Source organism: Bipolaris zeicola, assembly GCF_000523435.1.
Source record: "Bipolaris zeicola 26-R-13 unplaced genomic scaffold scaffold_238, whole genome shotgun sequence".
Taxonomy (NCBI): Eukaryota; Fungi; Ascomycota; class Dothideomycetes; order Pleosporales; family Pleosporaceae; genus Bipolaris; species Bipolaris zeicola.
Window position 1 is genome coordinate 20,221 of NW_006912287.1, and position 16,345 is coordinate 36,565.

General features: G+C 50.8%; 7 protein-coding genes across 7 annotated transcripts; 4 read left to right on the forward strand and 3 right to left on the reverse strand.

Moving 5' to 3' along the window:
* Nucleotides 1-529: 529 nt before the first annotated feature.
* COCCADRAFT_40588 (glycoside hydrolase family 3 protein) lies at nt 530-3,139 on the reverse strand (the record flags this gene model as incomplete). Its single annotated transcript, XM_007718526.1, has 7 exons — nt 530-925; nt 986-2,179; nt 2,231-2,527; nt 2,592-2,800; nt 2,854-2,920; nt 2,960-2,973; nt 3,022-3,139. 7 exons carry the CDS (start codon nt 3,137-3,139, stop codon nt 530-532), a joined length of 2,295 nt encoding a protein of 764 aa, XP_007716716.1.
* A 551-nt stretch (nt 3,140-3,690) lies between these two features.
* On the forward strand, nt 3,691-5,282 carry COCCADRAFT_107731 (uncharacterized protein; the record flags this gene model as incomplete). Its single annotated transcript, XM_007718527.1, has 4 exons — nt 3,691-3,982; nt 4,053-4,103; nt 4,158-5,133; nt 5,189-5,282. 4 exons carry the CDS (start codon nt 3,691-3,693, stop codon nt 5,280-5,282), a joined length of 1,413 nt encoding a protein of 470 aa, XP_007716717.1.
* Nucleotides 5,283-6,466: 1,184 nt separating this feature from the next.
* On the forward strand, nt 6,467-7,714 carry COCCADRAFT_107760 (uncharacterized protein; the record flags this gene model as incomplete). Its single annotated transcript, XM_007718528.1, has 6 exons — nt 6,467-6,625; nt 6,681-6,759; nt 6,810-6,950; nt 7,004-7,117; nt 7,168-7,362; nt 7,419-7,714. 6 exons carry the CDS (start codon nt 6,467-6,469, stop codon nt 7,712-7,714), a joined length of 984 nt encoding a protein of 327 aa, XP_007716718.1.
* Nucleotides 7,715-8,104: 390 nt separating this feature from the next.
* Nucleotides 8,105-9,715, reverse strand: COCCADRAFT_107750 (uncharacterized protein; the record flags this gene model as incomplete). The annotated part of the gene is made up of 1 exon (XM_007718529.1): nt 8,105-9,715. The coding sequence occupies one exon, from the start codon at nt 9,713-9,715 to the stop codon at nt 8,105-8,107; it is 1,611 nt and encodes a 536-aa protein (XP_007716719.1).
* Nucleotides 9,716-10,165: 450 nt separating this feature from the next.
* COCCADRAFT_107739 (uncharacterized protein) lies at nt 10,166-12,010 on the forward strand (the record flags this gene model as incomplete). The annotated part of the gene is made up of 2 exons (XM_007718530.1): nt 10,166-10,388; nt 10,449-12,010. 2 exons carry the CDS (start codon nt 10,166-10,168, stop codon nt 12,008-12,010), a joined length of 1,785 nt encoding a protein of 594 aa, XP_007716720.1.
* A 498-nt stretch (nt 12,011-12,508) lies between these two features.
* On the reverse strand, nt 12,509-14,403 carry COCCADRAFT_107729 (uncharacterized protein; the record flags this gene model as incomplete). Its single annotated transcript, XM_007718531.1, has 6 exons — nt 12,509-13,051; nt 13,098-13,457; nt 13,512-13,706; nt 13,757-14,029; nt 14,083-14,104; nt 14,159-14,403. 6 exons carry the CDS (start codon nt 14,401-14,403, stop codon nt 12,509-12,511), a joined length of 1,638 nt encoding a protein of 545 aa, XP_007716721.1.
* Nucleotides 14,404-14,913: 510 nt separating this feature from the next.
* On the forward strand, nt 14,914-15,927 carry COCCADRAFT_107727 (uncharacterized protein; the record flags this gene model as incomplete). The annotated part of the gene is made up of 5 exons (XM_007718532.1): nt 14,914-15,180; nt 15,235-15,407; nt 15,460-15,569; nt 15,622-15,758; nt 15,808-15,927. 5 exons carry the CDS (start codon nt 14,914-14,916, stop codon nt 15,925-15,927), a joined length of 807 nt encoding a protein of 268 aa, XP_007716722.1.
* Between the last annotated feature and the right edge of the window lie 418 nt (nt 15,928-16,345).

Here is a 16,345-nt window from a genome sequence, read left to right on the forward strand (position 1 = left end):
GGACAGATTGATACGGATAACGTTGCCTGACAACAGCCGGTTCTTCCCCGCACGTCCGATTAAGCTCGGTTAGGCGGCAGTCGGATGATGTAATCACACGAACGCCACTTGCATGTTTCTGCCGCCGCCCATCCTGGACAGGGCAGCTTCGAAACTTACCACCGCATTCGCGGTCTTCATGATCCACAGACAAGATGCCATGCGTCACACGACTAATAACCTTAAAGGCATGCACGAAACACGTGTCGTCAGACAAAATATGGATCAGAGCCTACCACAGGTGGGTTGCTGGCGGGCAGATTATGACACACGGGCGAGAGAGCTGGCTGAGAACCCGACTGAGGTTGGAAAGTCCTGCAGCTGCCCGAGCACAGGTTTGACAACCCACTCCATGATTCAAACCAAGAGCCACATTGTACAAGACCGTGATTGATCAACTGAGGTTATCAACTTGATTGTCGGGAGTAGATATTTGTGACTATTTAACTATGTATAATGCGCTACACTCAATTCTGCACAAGGCATATACCTACAGAATGCTGAAGGTAGAAGCGACTCGGATGTCTCTGCTGCTGAATCCAGCTCTGGCTTGGAACTGACCCGAGGGAATGATCCATTGCTGCTGTACGACATCCCAGAAGCTTACGTCTCGTCTCATCAGAGGGAACGTAATATTTTTGGTCTGGCCAGCATCAATCGACACTTTGTCGAACCCTCTGAGCACCTGGACCGGAGTGCGGCCAAAGAACGCGTCGACAGGCTGAGAAAGGTAGAGCTGGGGTACAGCAGCGCCATTGACAGAGCCAGTATTCTTGACACAGACGGTGACTTCGTAAACGATGTCATAGAGAGTAGGATTGCCACCGGGCTTGATCTTGACTTCGGCAGGGCGTGCAGCCAGATTTTGGGGAGCACGACGCTCGATCTTGATGTCGGACATTGAAAAGTTCGTATATCAGAGACCAAAGCCAAACTCGTACTGGACCGAGAGATTGTAGTAGTCGAAGTGACTGTAGTCAATCAAGAGACCCTCTTCGAAATCTGCTTGCCAAGCATTGAGGTCTTCGGTGAGCTTCAGCTCTGGAGAGCTGATAACGCGAGCAAAGGCGTAGTCGGACTCTTCGTAGGCGACAGTGTAAGGAAGCTTACCACTAGGGTTGACATCCCCGTAGAGTACGTCGACCAAGCTATTTCCAGACTGCTCTCCAGGGAAGTGCGCTGCAAGGATAGCAGTGACATTTGGGTGATCACCCCAAGGCATCACAATCGGCCCTGAGGTGTGAGTCACGACAATGGTGTTATTGCACCAGCCTGCAACTGCCTCAACAACCTCAGTACCATTCCAATCAGGAAGGAGATTCGACTTGTCGTAGGCTTCAGTCGCGAATGTCTTCAGTGTGACAATGCAGGCCTCAGGACAAGAATTCAACTGACTGAAAGGGTCAGGCATTGTCAAGAGAGTGTTGTTGAGGATCCACTGCAAAAGAGTTCCATTCTGTATAGTGCGAGCCTTCAAAGCGTCCAGAGGTATTGACAAGTATGATAGACGACCAGTACCTGAGCCGCCACCGACAGCAAGATGGCCATTCTCGAAGTCGCCACTGTTAGTGAGAGATATCGAGTAGAGACCGTTCTTTGGATCAGCAGCATCATTGCCAAAGACCGTAATGCTCTTGGGCTTGCCGAGAGGCAACGCGTTGTTGGTATTCTTGAGGAGGATTGTGCCTGCGGCTCCTAGTTTCCTGATCACGTCTGCGTGGTCGCTGCGGACGTCTACGTTTGCCTCTCCGTACTGGAATGTGTCCAGATATGGCTTTATGCCAAGGAGGCTGATTTCACCGCCTGCAGGGTCGATGAGAGGGTAGTTTTGATCTTGGCCAAGGAGGAAGTATGGGGTCATGATCCGGTGAGCGGCATCGTCCATTCTTGATTCGGGAACACTCCCATTGTTGACGGCATCAGTCAAGTTCTGACCCCAATAAGATGAACCGCCGTGGAAGAATGCGATGGTGCCGGGCATATCCATATCCATACCGGCTTCGGCGGTGGCGACACCATCGTGAGAAGCAAGAAAATCGGAAATAACATAGCCTTGGAAGCCGAGTTCTCCCTTGAGGAGACCATTGATCGCTTTGCTGTTCTGGCAAGCATAAAATCCGTTCAACCTGTTGTAAGAACACTATTTCCCTGTTAGATCGTATCATGTGTTTGCCCTCGACTCTAGGCTTACCATCGTAGAAGCAACGCCAGCCTTGACGGCATTGGCAAATGGCCACATGTATAGCTCGTGCATGGTCCTGTCGTCGATGTTTGCCGAGATTGCCTCGATCGTCTTGCCAATCGGCGACAGAGTAGGCTGTCGTTGGGTTTCTTGTTCATTGCCAATCCAATGCTTGGCACAAGCCTGAACACCGGTTCCCTGCAAACCTTCAATGGACTCCTCCATAGCAACTCCCGATAGGTATGGATCAGGAGAGAAGCCCTCCCAATTACGGCCAGCATCTGCGGATCTTCCAAGAGGCCCAGCCTATCACACAGACATGATCAGCACAAGTTTGAATGGGAGTGCTGGATAATATGAGTGTGCTTACCGCGGGTCCAAAAGCTAAATGAGCTCCTTTGCCTCGAAACTCAGCCCCGAGGTGTTCACCCCGCTGACGGATTAGATCGCGATCCCAAGACGAGGCAGCAGCGATACCAGCTGGAAAGACAGAATCGAATGTCGCTTGTCGAATCGCAAGAGGACCATCATGTAAACAGATACCGGGGAATCCTACGCGAGTGATGGGAGCGATATTGTCTATTCGGAATGAGTACCAGAGGAAGGAGAAGAAGTAGTGCAGATCAAATTACCGACGCAAGGCCCATATGGTGTTCCTGTGAGCACACCAACCTTCTCCTCCAAGGTCAGCTGAGCAACCTATTGCTTTGCTTTTTGTAAAGCAACCTCCCAACCAACACCGGTTGTATTTGCTGAATTCTGTCAGCAAAGCTACTGAAGTCTTGATTCAAGTCACGTACGGCTAGGAAAGACTGCCGGACTGCTGGTGTAAAGCGAGTGATCCCAAAAAGAGTTTTGCGAGGAGACGCCCTGTCCGAGAAGGACAGAAGCTGTGGCAGCACATCTGAACAGGTACATGTCGCAGCCAATTTTGTTAATCCGACAATTCAGCTAATTGGACTTCAATGAGTCCTTACTATATCCTTCTTTCTGTTCACCGCCGACGGCGCCGACGAGGCCGTGCGAAGCTGGGCCATGCTGGGCTGTGCTCGGCTGTGCTCGGCGTGATATCGCAGGGCACTTTCGGAGGTCCGATGAGGGACGGAAGATAGCGGACAATCCATTCCTCTACGCGCTTTCCTCGTGGAAGTGCAATCGCAGCTCAGCCAGATACAGTGATAAAGTAGACGGATATCCCGACACCGTTACCCGGCAGTCAGTTTACTTGAGCTGAGAACGAAATGCATGGCCACGCTTATCTCCATATCTTTGCGACCCCAGATTCGAGGCATGCGAGTCCCTATCTGTCTTATCGGAGACTTAGTTCGGCCCCAGTCTCGCTTCCCCGGAATATGCCGGTGCCATACCCAGGCCTAGACAATACTCATATAACATAGTCAATATGCTGAACTACGATTTCCAGCTTCAAGCGACCATTTCCAAGCTCTTTCTTGTCCAAAGTCCCCATCATGTCATCTAGATCCACTCCGCTCAGCGAGGAGCATGTCGCTTTCTCCAAGTTAGAGAAAGGCCCAATTGGAGAAGATCTCATCACCGACACACAATTGGGGGAATCCCGCGAAATCTTCCAGACACAAGTGGATGGTGTAGAATTCAGGACGGTCAGTTGGCAGCGTGCCACTGTGGTCTTTGTCAAGATCGGCTTCGCAATGAGTATTCTCAGCATTCCAGGAGCTCTGGCAACCCTTGGAGCCGTTGGGGGCTGCCTGGCGATTGTTGGTTTCACTGCCCTGAATACCTGTAAGTGTTTCCGAAGACAGAATGTCTGTCTCCATGCGCGATGCTACAGTACTGATCATGAGGCGAATAGACACTGGTCTCATCCTAGGTGATTATCGCAACAACCACACCCACTGCCACAGTAAGCCACCCTTGCCCAAAGCAGACAGATTTGCAGGACTGACAATTTGCAAAGTGTTAGGAGACATGATGGGCAATATCTGGGGATGCGCTGGAAGCGAAATAGTCGGTGTCATGACCGTCGTCGGCCAGATTCTCGTCACGGCTGGCGGAATCGTTACGACAGGCACTGCGTTCAACGCGCTCACAGACCACAGTGCTTGCACAGCGGTCTTTGCGCTCGTATCGGCATTCCTGATCACCATGTGTTCATCTATCCGCACCTTCTCGAAACTAGGTTGGCTGACTTGGTTCGGGTTTGTAACCTTCACCATTGCAATTTTCGTCTTCACAGTTGCAGTCTCGCAGGTGGATCGCCCTGCAGCTGCTCCCGAGGATTTTGAGCTCGGCTTTGTCGCCGTTGCTTACCCGACTTTTATTCTGGGCATGGTTGCCTCGGTCAACATCTTCATCTTTTCAGCTGGCACTTCGATGTTCCTGCCGGTCATTTCTGAAATGAAACGCCCGCAAGATTACCGCAAGGCTTGTATATGGTCTGGCATCGTCGTCGGTCTCATGTATCTTGTCTTTAGTCTTGTCATCTACCGCTATTGCGGAATCTGGCTTTCGACCCCGGCTTTCGGCAGTGCCGGCACACTCATCAAGAAAATCTCGTACGGCATCGCAATGCCGGGATTGCTTATTGGTGTGGGCATATACCAGCACGTACCAGCGAAATACCTCTTCGTGCGCTTCCTGAGGGACTCAAAGCACCTGCAGAAGAACAGTTTCACCCACTGGGGTACCTGGCTGGGTATCAACTTCGCCTTGGGCAGCGCAGCATACATCGTAGCCGAAGCAGTACCGATTCTGAACTATCTGCTCGCTCTGGCAGGTGCAGTCGTCTACGTTAACTTCAGTTTCGTGTTCCCGGCGTTCCTTTGGATGGACGATCACAAAGGCTACAGATCTGGCACCCTTGTACAGCAGGTAAAGTTCTGGTTGCATGTGGCGATCGCATTACTCGGCGTTTTCATGATGATTGGTGGAACGTAAGTCTCTTTCGAATCTTGTCAGCATATGATCTTGTCACTCACCTGTTGCCAGATATGCTGTCGTGGTTGCGATTAGAGAGGCATTTGCGACCAGACAAATTTCGCAGGTCTTTGACTGCAAAGACAACTCGGGTTACGTCCGATGATGTCATAGTCGAGACGTAAGGGCCGCATGCCGGGGTATCCTAATATGTTCCATGTCGAGCGAAAGGTCTCCAGGGGGTATTGTCGCAAGATGACGAACGAGGAACGTGGTCCGATCTCAATATGTTGCCGTTGGTGATGGGAGCTAACTGCCTGTCGGGATGGCGGCTTGCTGGCCCGTGTGAACCCTTATCGCGTTCGGTCTTCTGGCGCAGAAGCTCCCCGTGGACGATCGCGCTTGAGTGCTTTGCTAGATGAGCCTCAGCCGTTGTGTATCGTAACGTCGTCGATCGGAATTGTGTGCGACTAGTTGAAATAATATCGTGCGTTTACAAATTGCAAAGCCCGTCGTATCAACCTCCCGAACTCTCTGTCCTATTTTTCTTCCTCGTCCGTGTTCACAACGAAGTGGTGTAGCCGAGTGCCGCTGGCGTTGTCAGGCCCTGGCATTACCGTTCATGGACACCCTGCTTACGAGTGGGCAGCTCATGAATCGGTTCGAATTTAGACGGACTGGCCGTTGGAAGATTGAAAGCAAATGCTGGATCGGTGGATGTTGCCATGCGCACTGTAGCTGTGTACGTGATCTTATCGATAACCGAACGCGAATGCGAAACTCACATGGAGTTGGGGGACAATGCCTATGGTACCTGTGGACCGCATGTGAACAAACCTCTAGCGACCTGCATGATAGCTTGAGAATTCTACGATCGAAACAAGGCTACATCGCTTCGCTCCGATTCTTCATTAATGCAAGCGCCGCAAAGCGCTTAATCCGCACGAGCCGTTGGGCGAGTGTGCCGTTGCACCACATGATTTTTACTCTACGAGAGGGATTAGTTTCATGGCTCTCTCCCGACGTCTCCGAACTCCCCGAACACGACAATAGCGAAGCCAGTATCGACGGCTTTGAGCGTGCCTAAACGACCCAGTTGCGAGCATTGGACCATTAGTCGATGGCTGATTGGTTGCCGGCAACCCCGGCTGTTACCCGAAGCCTCAATACCGAGGGAGTGTCGCTGAAAACCGTAGATAGCAGATAGAGCTGATGGTAATTCGTGACAAGCGTACTGTCCAAAAGCTGTTGTCAAGTTGATTAATAGCAGCACGAGTAACCGTAAAGATCTATTCCAGCATCAATCGTGTCCTCCTGCTCCGAAAAAGCTCACATATCCACGCAAGCACAATGGTCAAGACAGTCAAATTTAGGGACCAAGAGGTCCCCGTACCAGGTTTTGGTGCGATGGGCATCAATTCGTCCCTCGGCCGAGATCTTAGTTACGAAGAGGCGGAGCCTGTACTTCTCCGGGCTCTCGAGCTCGGCTGTACCTTTTGGGACACTGCCGTAGGTCGCAATCCCTCTGCAGACAAACTGGTCCGCTGACAGCCATTTCTTGAAGGTTTCTTATGCCGCTGGTCTCAATGAGAAGATCTTGGGGGATTTCATCAGGAAGCACAACTGCCGCGACAACATCTTCCGTATGGCTCTTAGAATCCTTATTGCATATGCAGACAGCTAATACCGAAAGTCGCATCCAAGTGCGGTGTAGCTGTTTTCGAGGACGGTGCTGTCACAAACAAAGCCTCGCACATCCAAACCTACATCGATGGGAGCATCGAGCGACTCGGCTTCACGCCAGACTTGTACTACTTGCACCGCATGGACCGTGGTAGGAACAGCAAAATCCCGTTTCTCGTGATCGACATTGACGTGAGTGCACAGGCACACCACTCGAAGAATCCATAGCTGCTCTTGACTCGCTCCGAAAGGCAGGCAAGACGAAGTACATTGGTTTGTCGGAATGCTCAGCAACGACCTTGCGCAAGGCAGATTCGAGTAAGTCTCGTCATTGATGCAGAGGTGCGCGAATGCTAATTTTCTCATAGTCGCCAAGATCGACGCTGTCCAAGCAGAATACTCTGCCTTCGAGACCCTTCACGAGCGAGACGATCTTGTCGACACCGCCCGTGAGCTTGACATTGCGTTTGTCGCCTATGGTCCTCTGGGTCATGGTTGGCTGGTCGACAACTTCCCCTACCAGTCACCAGAGGACTTCAAAGAGGGCGACTACAGAAGAGAAAGTGCGTATTTATTTGCACAATCCATCCCTCTGTTTCCTCGCTGACATCGTCACCAGTTCCCAAGTTCCAAGGCGAAAACTTCTACTCCAATAAGAAGATAGCCGATGGCTTCAAGCAGCTTGCCAAGCTCAAGAACTGTTCTGTCTCGCAGATTGCTATCGCCTGGGTGACGGCGCAGGGCATGATTGCTCTCCCTGGAACAGTGAAGCCGGAGCGTCTTGACGAGAACTGGGCTGCAAGAGACATAGATCTGACAGAGGAGGAGTTGAAGCAGATGCGTACGATCATTGACACCTTGAAGCCTGTTGGTGATCGCTACAATGAGGCGGCAGCATTGAACATCGGGATCTGATCGCAAACTAGAGTAAAATGTCTCAAGGTTGAACAAAAGGCTCACTACATAAACTTTCCTCATCTTTGATATCCGTTCCGGTGATCTCACGTGACAATAACGATCCACTGGGCTCAGAACAACTCTGAAGCAAACTCACGGTTGATCAGAGTGCGTCCTGCATACAAGAGGCTCAGACTTTGCATGGTCAGAGATTCAGGAGCGGTAGTATTCACAGGGGCAGCAAAGATGTAGCGAATGCCACTGCAATGTTTTGTTGCCCCGACCTGTGTAACTAATCTATATAGCAGCGTCGAAATGTTCAAGGCGTGATATCGATTATACTGCACTTCTCACGATCAGATGAGCTTCTATCAAGGAGTCCACTTTAGCTTGAAATCGGCCGATTTGCTACAAGTCCTTGTGGACAACTTTCCACAGCGCTAGACCCTCCTCCCACCTTGAGTCCTTCCAAGTATCTGTTCCGCCATCTTCTCTCCATCTTCTCGCTTCATTTGATTTGGTACAACCCCATTCAATATCCTCGCCTTTCACGAATGCCGCAAACTGTTGGTTCCATCCTCTCAACCAAACCTTTTCTTGGTCGGTCAGGCCATCAGGAAAGTCGTAGCCCCAAAGCCAAATGGGTATATCTGAAGTATGAGTAATTCCCAGTTCTACTGGCAGAATGGCCTTGATACAGTCCAAGCGTCGATGGAGACTGTATCTGAAAACATCTTTGCCTGGCTCAAGCCCTTCCTCCAAAAGAGCATTGTAGAATCCTCGTTGGAGTCCATGAACTTGAAGATCAGCATATATTCGGCCAAACAAATCTGGCCAATTCTCGCAGTTCCCAGGCAGTTTGCCCTCAGAGCCGCAGTAGTGATTCAGGATGTCGTCAACAACGCCCGCGGGATACTCTGCGCAAAAGCGGACTCGCAATGAGTTCAAGGAGTCTTCAGGCGTGCGCCAGACCCGATAGATTGTGTGCTCGTCCCGGCACTCTCCACTGAAGAGCTTGATTCCACGATTCTTCATCCTGCGGGCGAAATCTCCGCTGTTGATATTTGTGAACAGATTCTGCGGATAGAATTTCCCGTCTGCCATCGGCTTGAACTCCGAGATGACCATCGTCTTCTGAGCGTCGACAAGTTGTTGATAAGGGATTGCACGAAGTAAAGCGAGCTTTTTGGCGTCACTTATGTTTGCAGGTATGTCAAGTTTGCAGAGCAACTCTTCAAATTGAACCTGATGTTCTTGCAGCGTTTTTGGTCGTACTCCAGGGCCGTTTGAGAGCATAATCACCCTTTTGATGATCTGGTCTCCAGCAGGCACTTGGTACAGCTCGTGTGCTAATTGGTGAAACGTCGAATAAGCACCTGCTGAATATCCGCCAACGGTGATATTGTGAGGATTGCCACAGAAGTTGCTGATGTTGGCGTGAACCCACTCCAACGCCGTACGTTGATCCCAGAAACCCATATTACCAACAGCCGATGTCTCGCCAGACTCAGCTTCGGCTGCGAAGGCTGCTCCAGTGAGGAATCCAAACACATTCAATCGATATGTGGGAACCACCACTATAGCTTTGAATGCAGACTCGCCCAGGAGTGATACAAGAGAAGATGGTTTCCAGTTTGATGTGCCAACTTGTAAGAATCCGCCATGGATGTAGAATAGGACTGGCCAGCCCTCCTTGGGTGCATCTGTAGATGGGATCCAGACGTTCAGCTGTAGACAATCTTCGTCTATCGTTGAAGGCTCGGGTGGATTTCGACTCGGACCCTGAGGGCATACCTTGCTGGCCCCTGCGAAGCGGCCTGGACAGGCCTCGGTACCATATGTATGGGTCGTTGGGAGCTTGCGAGGAGGACGAAAGCGCTGTGCTCCAGTTGGCGGGAGCGCATAAGGCAGACCTCCAAAGTAATGGAGAGCGGGACCTGATCCAGAAGATATGGTGAGACCTTCAAGATATCCCAGTGACCCTGCTTTGAGCTTGTACCTTTTTGTGTTGTTCGCCATGGCGACTGCTCGCAATGCTTTCAATGGCTGAAGCCTCGACAAGTTAATTCAGCTTGGCACCCGACCTTCTGACCCTTTGTTTTCTTCACCCAAAGTTGGGTGGGCAACACAGGGTATAGAGAAGTATTGCATTAGCTCGGCCGCATGGAGAGTGTAGTTGATATTTCCTTCTTTGACCCATTCCCATCTGTCAGGTCTCGATGCACATCTCATGAGCTTATCGCCGAGCTCGGTGACCGGCAATCTTGCAGGAATAGAGTTTCGGATCAAGTAAGGCGCGGGCAGGGGAGCGGCTCAGTACCCGGTTATCTCCCCGACACCTGCCGATCCTTCGCAACTCTTCCACGAGCCCAGATGCCAGCGAACGTAGCGATCGATGAGCAGATAGATACATAAAAAATGAGTTCCAGGCTAAGTGCATCATCAGTTAGCCATTAACAGCTTGTCGTCATGGCTGCCAAAATCCCTGGATCAGTTTTGTTCGAAGCCATTCAACGCCATGACCCTACCTCTACAGCAATAGTCGATGCCGCATCCGGAACGGAATATACATACGGTGCACTGCTACGCGACGTGTCATGTGTCAAAGCGACGCTGTTGTCCAAGTTAAGTCGGAACGTTCTTCCTGGTGAGCGCATCGCATTCATCGTCGAGAATGGCTACAACTATGTTGGTAAGAACCTGACCACATCAGCGCACATTGTTGCATAAATTAACTAACAATGAGCAATAGTAACGTTGCTGGCAATCTTCGCCTGCAATGCTATCGCTGTCCCTTTGGCGATTTCATTTCCTGCATTTGAGCTGAGACATGTCCTAAACATCAGCCAGACTGCGGTCCTTCTCTCATCCACCAAGTTCGCAGGGAAAGCCGGAGAAGTCATGACAGAGGGTCTCGATTCATTACCGAGCTTTTACGAGGTAGAAACCCTCCTCGATGGATCGGAAAAGCTCGCGGCGTCTGAGTTCAGAGTGCCTTGCACTCTGAATGCTGGCATGATGCTGTTCACATCTGGAACTACCGCCAAGCCGAAGGGTGTCATGCTTTCTGATGCTACCCTCGCCGCTCAAGCACAGAGCTTGCTGGTAGCATGGACTTATTCGCCATCCGATCGTTTGCTGCATGTTTTGCCGCTCCATCATATCCATGGTACAGTCAACGCGATTCTGACGCCACTACTTGCCGGGAGTAGCATCGAGTTCATGTATCCTTTCAAAGCGGACGAAGTCTGGAAACGCTTCGCAGCCCCTTTCATGAAGCCGGGAAAGAACGGTGCCCCAGCCGTGGCCATCTATCCAATCACATTCTTCACTGCAGTCCCCACCATGTGGTCTCGGATGCTTGATGCATATTCATCATTGCCACCCCTCCTTCAGGAGGCTGGTAAGAAGGCTATCAGCCGCGAAAACCTTCGTCTAAACATCTCGGGCTCGGCAGCTCTGCCTAAGCCGATACGTGACGGATGGAACGAGCTCTCTGGTAACAACACTCTGCTCGAACGATACGGGATGACCGAGGTTGGCATGGCACTCTCTTGTGGCCTCGAGGAAGAAGATCGAATTGACGGGTCGGTCGGCTGGCCTTTACCCTCTGTGGAAGCTCGTCTTGTGGAAACTGACGACAGGACCGGTACCCAATCAGTAATTGAACCGGGGGCTGAGATCGATCCTCTGTCGGGCAAAGAGCGCCTGGGCGAAGTGCAGTTGCGTGGCCCTACCGTGTTTAGCGGGTACTGGGCCGATCCGGTAGCAACCGCGAAGGAATTCACAGATGATGGATGGTTCAAGACTGGTGACATAGCCGCCCGGCGACTCCTTATTGGATCCGGACAAGGCCGTTCTAGCTCATGGGCCCAAGGTCCTGCATACTTCATTCAAGGACGACGAAGCGCGGATATCATCAAAACTGGAGGTGAGAAGGTATCGGCTCTTGAAATCGAGCGTGAGATACTGTCTTTACCAGAAGTCAGTGAGGTTGCCGTTCTCGGTCTCCCGTCTCAGATATGGGGCCAAAAAGTTGTGGCTGTCATTGTGCTTTCGCGTGAGTGCCAGGAAAGTGGCAAGCCTTGGGGATTGACTGAGTTGCGACAGGATCTGAAGAATCGCCTGGTTGGCTACAAGATCCCACAGGATGTTGAAGTTGTTGAGACAATCAAGAGAAACGCGATGGGCAAGATCAACAAGAAGGAGTTGGCACCGGCGGTCTTTGGCGATATTGAGAAGATCCGAAGGAGGAGTGTGGATCTGTTTGAGAAGAAAAACGCACTCAAGAAGGCCACCGACGCAAAGCAGTAGTAATTCAGAGAGATTCACAGTTGTACCTGCCTATTTGTCTTACATCAACGTCAAAACAGTGAACATTATGAATTCTGCGTCTGCTGTCACTCAACTCCTTTTCGCGTGTGTCGTGAACATCAACTAAGCCATATAGGCTCATGCCAAGCTTTCGTTGTGGTTCGTACTGGTGCGCAAGATCTAGCTCAGATCATGGATTAAGAAGCCATCTGATTGTAAAGACGAGCATACGCCATGTTAGACGTTCGATGGAATATTGCTGCCAGCCGATACTGCTACAATGCGTCGCGTCAATGCACACGATCATTACTTTCGTAGAACATACGTAGGGAACGCCAACCAGTTGTAGTCATCTCAGTTGCATTTTGGAAGTGAACAAACTGTTAGCCTGGAGAGATGTTGTATTGAATTAGGCAACCAAGTGACCGATCATTGAGTCGCTATGGAGTCCCCAGATTAAGGGGGGGGGGCTACTTCCACCAACCCAAATCATCTCATTTACATTGCAGGCGCAGAAAGTACCCGCTCTATCTGTTGAGCAGCACCCAGCACCTTCTCTTCTTCAAACTTGCGCCCTACGATCTGTATGCCGATATGGTGGCCATGCATGGTCTGAAGATCATACAAACCCTGACACCAAGCATCAGCGTCATTGCGTGCTACATAACCTGGATCCAGCTCAACGTCGATTGCGTTGTCCACTTTTCCTGCTGGGAATGACAACGCGGGATAATCGAGAAAGTTGAAAAGCTTCGTGTAGCCTGTCCAGGGGGCGACGCGGCCATGGGGGACCGCGGGGTGCGCCACAGTTGGCACGAGAAGTATGTCGATCGGGCGTCCCGACTCAGACCGCATATTGTTCCACATCTCGAGATACGCCTGTTGAGCCGCAACCTTGCGTTTGTTCACTTGCCAGTATTGGTAAACTGAGATCGCGGGACCACGATTTACAAAGGCCTGTATCTGCGGCACAAACGGTTCGCCACCTTGCAACACGGCGGTCCGAATGTCTTCACCACCGTCTGCGGAGTAATACTCGTCCTGCCATAGTGAGCTTTGCTTGTGGGGCAATGTGGAATTCACTGACTTGGACAGCGATACATCTTCTGTTCAAAGAGATGTCCCATTCCACGATTTCATGACCAGCAGCTTGCAGCTTCGCGACTGTCTCGTGGAACACACGAGCTACTGGTGGCAGAGGCTTGACCACGCCGTCATCCGGCATAATACCAATGACGAGTGGCCTGGAAGAGAGCGTCTCAAAAACATCGTTTCTCCACGGCATTGGAGGCAGTTGTGAGTCCAGCTTCCAATGTTCTGCTTCGATCACCAGCTTTGTTACAGCAATCATTGAATTTAAAGACCTTGTTATGGGACCAACGGCTGATGGTACATGCTGTTGGCCTTCGATTGAAACCTCAACGCCGCGATACGACATTCGCCCGCTCTGCAGAGAACGGTCAGCTAATGTCACAAATCGACTGTCTCCAGAACTCCTTACACTTGGTTTGAAGCCCCAGAGCCCATTCATGTGGCTCGGAATTCGTATGGAGCCACCAATGTCAGTACCCCACCCGACCAGTGAGCCATGCAGAGCCAATAGAGCACCTTCTCCACCAGTGGAACCTCCAGGGGTAAATGTTGGGTTCAAAGGATGAGTGGTCAGACCCCAAAGCGGGTTATTCGTCTCACCCCACTGCAAAAGTTAGTCTTCATTGTCACAACTTGTTGGTGAATGTCACATACCATGATGCTCTGTGGCAGATTTGTTTTCGCAAGGACTATAGCGCCGAGGCCCTGCAAGAAATCGACGAGAAGTGCATTCGAGCTAGCCGGACTGAACGCACGGCCGACGTAGCCCAGGGTAGAATCGAACCCCTTCATATTGAACTGATCTTTAAGAGAGATCGGTACGCCGTGAAGGGGACCTTTTAATCTACCGTGCTCTTTTCGATAGTCGTCAAGATGCCTCGCTTGTATTATGGCACCATCGAAGCAAATCTCTGTGAGACAGTTGGTCTTTGTGATCAATTAGCATCCTCTCAAGTACTTCGGTTGCAATGCCTGCTGACCTTTGCCTGTGCTTGGCAAGCTCTCGTGGATCGTCAGCTTCAACATAGGTTAGAGACGAATAGGCTTTTGACTTACCGCTTGATGTAGGCACGGACGACTGCTTCAGCGGTGAACTCGCCAGCATGCAATCTGTTCGTCAGATCCTTGAGGTCATCTATTAAGACAATCTTTTCGTCTTGCACTGTATTGTTGCTTTCGCAGTGTGATTGAATCAACGCATCGCGAATGGCGACCTTGTCCGCCACCACTTCCTGCCATGGCCGTCTGTTCCCATTGGTGACTTTGGGTCTGGCAATCTGCTGTGATGGTTCCTCGATCATGCTTTCCGTCATCTTCAATCCCTATAATACTGAGCAATGACGAAACTGTGGTATTGTCGTCGGACTAAAACGCTTGAGTCGTTTGATTCTAGGCTCACGGAGCGCCGAAAGAACAAGGTCTATGTTTCTTTGGAATGTTAGACTGTTGCGACAAACTCGGAGTGGTTGTGACTCTACAGCCTTGAAACGCGACTCGTTCTGGTTTAGGTAGGGAACTCCGGCATATGCCCGACGAGCCTGAGCTTCTGGTCGCATCTAGAGAAACGACGCATCCTATCGGTGATAAGCTCGCTGATCTGTAGCGACCTCGAAAGATTGCTTAGGTGATAGATAGACAACGCCTGACACGTGCTCAGGCTGCATGGAGATAAGTCAGTGGCGCGCGCGGAGCTGCCGAGGAGCGCCCGCTGTCTCCGCGGGCCCAAAACCACCTCGAAAGTCATGTCAACCCAACACGCACTGGCCGTATACCAAGAACAACTTCACACAACATTGCGAATTAATTCCAAGATGAGTGCCAGCACCGATAGAGTACTCGCAAAGCCAGCCGGCCTCTGCTGTCTCAAAGGCTCCATTCACTCCGGGCAGCCACAGGGAAAGACAGAGCAGATAGATGGTGTTGAAACATACATCGCTACCCCAGACCCCAAGATTGCAAATGGCAACGTCTTGCTTTTCTTTCCTGATGCATTCGGCTTGTACGTGAACAGCCACCTCATGATGGACGCCTTCGCCTCGTGCGGCTATCTGACCCTCGGCGTGGATTATTTTCTTGGGGTATAGCGAAGGATCAGCCTGTTTCAATCCTGGCGAAGGCTGACAGCGATGCAGGATCCCGTCTGGAAACACACTTGGTCTCCACTCAAGGACACAAGTTTCGACATGAACGCTTGGAAAGAGAAACATCACAAGAGTTCTGAGGAAATTGCTGCAAAATGGACCGCGGCTGTAATGTCCCGATACGGCACGTCTGAGAAGACCAAATTTGCCTGTGTGGGTTACTGGTCAGTGAAATGCTGTTGATGACAGGAAACGCATGCTGACTTATGACCGAAGCTGGGGTGCACGAATTGTTTGTCAACAACTCTCCAAAGATGGAATCTGCAAAGTGGGGGCAATAGCTCATCCGTCCTTTATGAATGAAAGCCATGTCTCTGCCGTCGAAGGTATTTTAAAGCAGCCCTATCGTGCAACGTCTACAATTAACGCGTCCGAAAGCTCCGTTATATATCGCTGCACCCAGTACGGATTCGCTGTTCTTGCCTGACGCACGCGCTCGAACAGTCGAAATCCTGACACAGAGCGAGAAGAATTTCAATATGCAAATATTCTCGAACGTCACCCACGGCTTCGCGGTAAGTCAACCCTAGCAGTTGCCAACGCATACCATACTGACAATTTAAGACACGTGGCAATCTTACCGACTCTTACGAAAAATGGGCCAAGGAGCAGTGTTTCGAGAACTTTGTTGAATGGTTTGACTATTGGTTGTCGCAACATGAAGTCCCCGCGAAGGCGGATTAGTGTAAGGCCAATCAGCGGGAAGGACACACCGGCTTAGAAGACCAATGAAGTTTCATTCCGCATACTTACCTAACCAATATGAGGCGGCGAAAGAGGCCAGATTCGTGACGAAAGAGGCTTAGCGTTAGGGTTGCTTACTATATTTAGGTATCCTATTACCCCTAATTTGCGAGGCCTTATTCGCGCTTAAATAGGCTTAGTGTTAGGAGTTAACTCAACTCCAAGCTTATCTTAATATAAAGCCCTAACGTACCTCACGGATTCGTGCAACACACGGGTTATTATTATTATTATTCCATTATAGTCCTGTATCAGCCGTTGGCTATGTAGGACTTTGGCCAAAGGCCGTTCTATCTGACTAGTTACAATTTGGTACGTTGTGCTGTATTGCGTGACTATGGTGCTTCGGCCTTTGTCT